The 4,078-nt window shown below is 43.0% G+C and overlaps 1 protein-coding gene across 1 annotated transcript; it reads right to left on the bottom strand.

Moving 5' to 3' along the window:
• Positions 1-1,039: 1,039 nt before the first annotated feature.
• Positions 1,040-3,676, bottom strand: LOC147274419 (beta-1,3-n-acetylglucosaminyltransferase radical fringe protein, putative (DUF604)). The gene is made up of 3 exons (XM_086227841.1): positions 2,588-3,676; positions 1,649-2,200; positions 1,040-1,547 (listed from the first exon to the last, which is right to left on the bottom strand). The coding sequence occupies exons 1-3, from the start codon at positions 3,458-3,460 to the stop codon at positions 1,440-1,442; spliced, it is 1,533 nt and encodes a 510-aa protein (XP_086083967.1). The 5' UTR covers positions 3,461-3,676; the 3' UTR covers positions 1,040-1,439.
• Between the last annotated feature and the right edge of the window lie 402 nt (positions 3,677-4,078).

Here is a 4,078-nt window from a genome sequence, read left to right on the forward strand (position 1 = left end):
TACATTAAATCAACAGAAAGACCAAAAGTCATCAATATCTTCAGTAGGAGGGGACATCCTTCAGCTTCAAACTCATTAAGATTATAGTATATAAGCTCACCTAAATTATTCAGAAAATTATGATATATTTTGGCAAATACAATGCATATGTTAACTAAAATGGATGTTTATTAATTAAGGCTAGACTTGAACTTCATAGTGAATGCTTTATGCGCTTCTAATAACTAGTAGACAAATACTAAACAGATAGAAAGTTCAATAGAGGTGTATTAAGTTTAAATTCTCTAATGTTAACAAAAAAAAAAAAAAAAGGATTATATTGGTGGGCGAAAAACATGTAGCTCTTTCAGTGTCATTTCAACTAAAAGAGCTCCCATACTTGACAAACTTTGGAAACAAGCAAAGGAAACCATATTTTCACATAATAAGGGGAACAAAGACAAGTCCATTAAGGACCAAAGAAGTTTACTTGCACGTAATTGAGTTTATTCTCTAGATGGGCTTTTCTTTAAAATCAGGCAATATCAAGTGGCTATATCTATAATGTAGCTAATTGGCAAAATGAATTATACAGCCAACATCAAGTGGCTGAAAGCCTGAAACTATGTTGACATCATAAGAACTATATCAGTACATCACCTTCAAACCTGCCACTCTCTCACTCTTCAACCTTAAGTTCCTCAATATTTACAAGTCTCAGGTTTATCCACAAGGAAGTCCTATTCTCTAACCTAAGGGCCTGTATCAAGACCTCAAATTCATGTTTAATTTGTCATAAGTCTCGTTGAACCAACAAACAAACATAAGTCAGCAATTATATCGCCATCAATTTATGCACATCCCAAATTCAATTATTAAATCATTTTTTAAGAAGCAGGTTTTACTTGTAAACAATGCTCATTTTCTTGACTCAAGCAGCTCCATGGGCATAACAAGATATGTACTATATGTAAGAATTCTTAGCATTCTTACTTTAGATGATGATCTGCCCACAGCCTTTCTAATTTGCTCAAATCATTTCAACCATTGGGCCATAAATTGAAAGTTCTCTTGAGTAAATGTAGCTACACCACGACCAAAGAACAAAAGGAATAAAGAGAAACAGAAGCTCAACACCAAAGGTTCAATAAAATTATCACTAGTTTGCATATCTCATTTGTTAAAAGCTACCACTTTGTCTCACTTAATCAGCAAGTAGAAGATGTTATATCTCAATTTATGATTAGATACCTTCTGAACAAAATCGAAGGCAAAGAATGTAATCACCAAGCCGAATACTTGTCTTCAACTTTTTTGGGTTCAATGAAGCACTCTCATATCTGCAAGCACATGTTTTCAGAATTTGCCAGACGTCAGCCGAACAGATAGCAGCAAGTGATGATCATGTCCAAAATCCAAATTGATTGAGAGTATACCAAGCTCCACCATCCACCAAATAGTCATTTAGGCTCAGTATAGAACCGGGCTCCCAGAGCGCACTGTCCCACTGTCAATCTAAGGACTTCCTCACTTGTTTGGTTCAGTTTGCAACATAGCCGGCGTGGTACCTGTGAGAAAGGCATTCAAGATATCACTAAAACTAGGACAGACAGACAAGCCAACAGTGTGCACATGAAAAATAAAAAAACAGCTGAGTGAGGAAACACACCAAATGCCATTTCTTGGTGAGTGGATAGCCCAACACCTGAATTTTTCGCAGATTGCACAAATGCCGGGATCGGGGAAAGCAGAAAACTTTTCTCTTGAACTCATCTTTCGCTCTAGTCCGCATATATGAGCCCAATGTAGCATTACCCTGGGTCCTAACATCCTTCAAGAAGAAGAGGATAGGCTTCTTACAAACAGATCTATAAGGGTCCTTGGTATCGAAATCAAATTCATTCCTGTCACTTATCCCATTCCAAGCAGAGTAAGTCTGCTCTGAGCGCTCAAGGTCACGAGGGAGCACAATATGTGGAAACACTTGCACCACATAACCAAGCGAGACTGCAAATGTAAGACGGCGTCGACGATCATAACAAATGGACCGCTGCAAAAAGCTGGTGGGTTGGAGTCTCATAGCCTGTGTAAAGAGCTTCAAACTTTGTAGAGAGGTGGAACCAGGATACAAAGGGTCAACAGCTTCAACATGGTGAATGGACACAAATGGTGCTATTGGATGAGAAGACAGAAGACCATGCGCGTTTCCCCTAATATCACACTACCAGAACAAACCCATTTCAACCAATAAAACAATGCTCTACAAAATAGACAGAAATATGCACATGTATGCCTAATTAATCACACTAACAGAACAAACCCATTTGACTAATTAGGCAATGCTCTACAAATTTAGATAGATGTATGTATATGTACCCCTAATATCACACTACCAGAACAAACCCATTTGACCAATTAAGCAATGCTCTACAAAACAGATAGAAATATGCATATGTACCCCTAATATAATACTACCAGAGCAAACCCATTTGACCAATTAAGCAATGCTCTACAAAATATATAGAAATATGCATATCCACACCTAATATCATACACCAGAACAAACCCATTTAACCAATTAAGCAATGCTCTTCAAGATAGATGTTACCTGGTGGAAGCCAGGCTCTCTGGTTAGAGGGACACCAAGTTCAGTAATGCAGGCATGGAGTCGATCATCGCTTCCATAGAGCTTTGGGTACCTGTCAAGGCACTCGTCTTGCATTTCAGAGAGGGCTTCGGCGAGAGGGTGGCTGATAGCGATACCCCCACCACCGAAAGCCATGGAGTGACTGAAGTACGTGTTGGCCGAGTGGCTCTCGGAGGGGCTTCCCACGTAGACCATCTCCGTAGGGTCGTACTTGCCGAGCACCGCCACGAGGTTCTCGGCATTGATGATGGTGTCGTCATCGGCAAGGACGAACCAGCGGACGCGTGGCAAGCGGAGGCGGAAGCACTCGGAGACTATGCGGGAGATGCGGAGCCCTGACGGGTGACCCGTCGGGTTGGTGTACCGGAACCGAGACGTGTCCTCGGAGACCATGATCGGCGGCAAGGCCGAATCGCCGTCTTCTTCCGGAACCTTCTCTTCCAACCAAACGTGGCCGCGCATGTCATTTGGACGCCACCAGAGTTTGACGTACTCCTTGCGACGCTTCCAGAGTTGGGCCGACCCGGCAATGCCGAAAACGACGTCGGTTAAGGACAGCTCCGAGTTTTTCCATTCTTCGCTTTGGGAAACCGAAAGGCTGCGATTGTGGGACTGAGTCCGGTACCGAGTCAGGGACTGAGGGTGTGGTTTGTTCCAGTGGGGGACAGATAGAGACTGGGGGGTGCCGGAGAAAACGAGAGAGAGCCAAGCGACGCTGGAGATTAAGAGTGCGGCGACGGCGATTGCAGCTGTGGCCACGTGGCTCTGCCGCCACCGTCGGATTCTGGGTGATGGGTTGTTGTCGTGGTCTTTGATCATCATCACCCCCAACATTCATTTCTATCCACCGGTCGCCACCGAAAAATCGAAACCCCAAAGAATCCAAACAAATCAAGATTCAAGACAGGTTGAGTATTACATGGGGATTATGATACGGACCATTTTGGATTTGGGACTACCAAACGCACCGTTTTGAGTGTGTAACTGACTGACGAACTGACTCACTCTGGGTACTGAGTCTGTTTGTATTCATTTGTTGTTTCGTTTTTAAAAAATTTTGGAGCTCCGAGAGTGAGAGTGAGAGTGAGAGAGAGACTCTGATACAATATAACTATAAGTCTATAACCAATGCACGCGTGCGTTAGGTAAAGGGACGTTGGCGCGGTTGTGTGGCGCGTGGCGCAGGATGCGATGATGGATTGACAATTGGGGAAAGGAAAATTGTAAAAGGCTGAAAATCGTGGCCGTACACTGGGATGAATCGCGCCACGTGTGCGGTGTGTGGTAGCGGCAAAACCTCTGCTAAACCCTCAACATGCCACGTAAATAAAGCATTTCAACCGGGAATGATTCCCGCAGGCGCCGAAAACAGCAGTCGACGATGAGTCAACCGTTTATTTCGGCTCAATGTAGATCCCAAAAAAAATATTGAAACTTAGGTTCGAAATGATC

This window comes from Dryas octopetala, chromosome 9 (genome assembly GCF_963921425.1).
Source record: "Dryas octopetala chromosome 9, drDryOcto1.1, whole genome shotgun sequence".
Classification (NCBI taxonomy): Eukaryota; Viridiplantae; Streptophyta; class Magnoliopsida; order Rosales; family Rosaceae; genus Dryas; species Dryas octopetala.

What these genes read in the sequence shown, in the direction of transcription:
- LOC147274419 (XM_086227841.1), bottom strand. Translation starts at nt 3,460, where the DNA reads ATGTTGGGGGTGATGATGATCAAAGACCACGACAACAACCCATCACCC. An exon ending in GAGAGCCTGGCTTCCACCAG is followed by an intron (nt 2,201 to 2,587) that starts GTAACATCTATC and finishes TTGTTCTGGTAG; the next exon opens with TGTGATATTAGGGGAAACGC. An exon ending in TCACCAAGAAATGGCATTTG is followed by an intron (nt 1,548 to 1,648) that starts GTGTGTTTCCTC and finishes CCTTTCTCACAG; the next exon opens with GTACCACGCCGGCTATGTTG.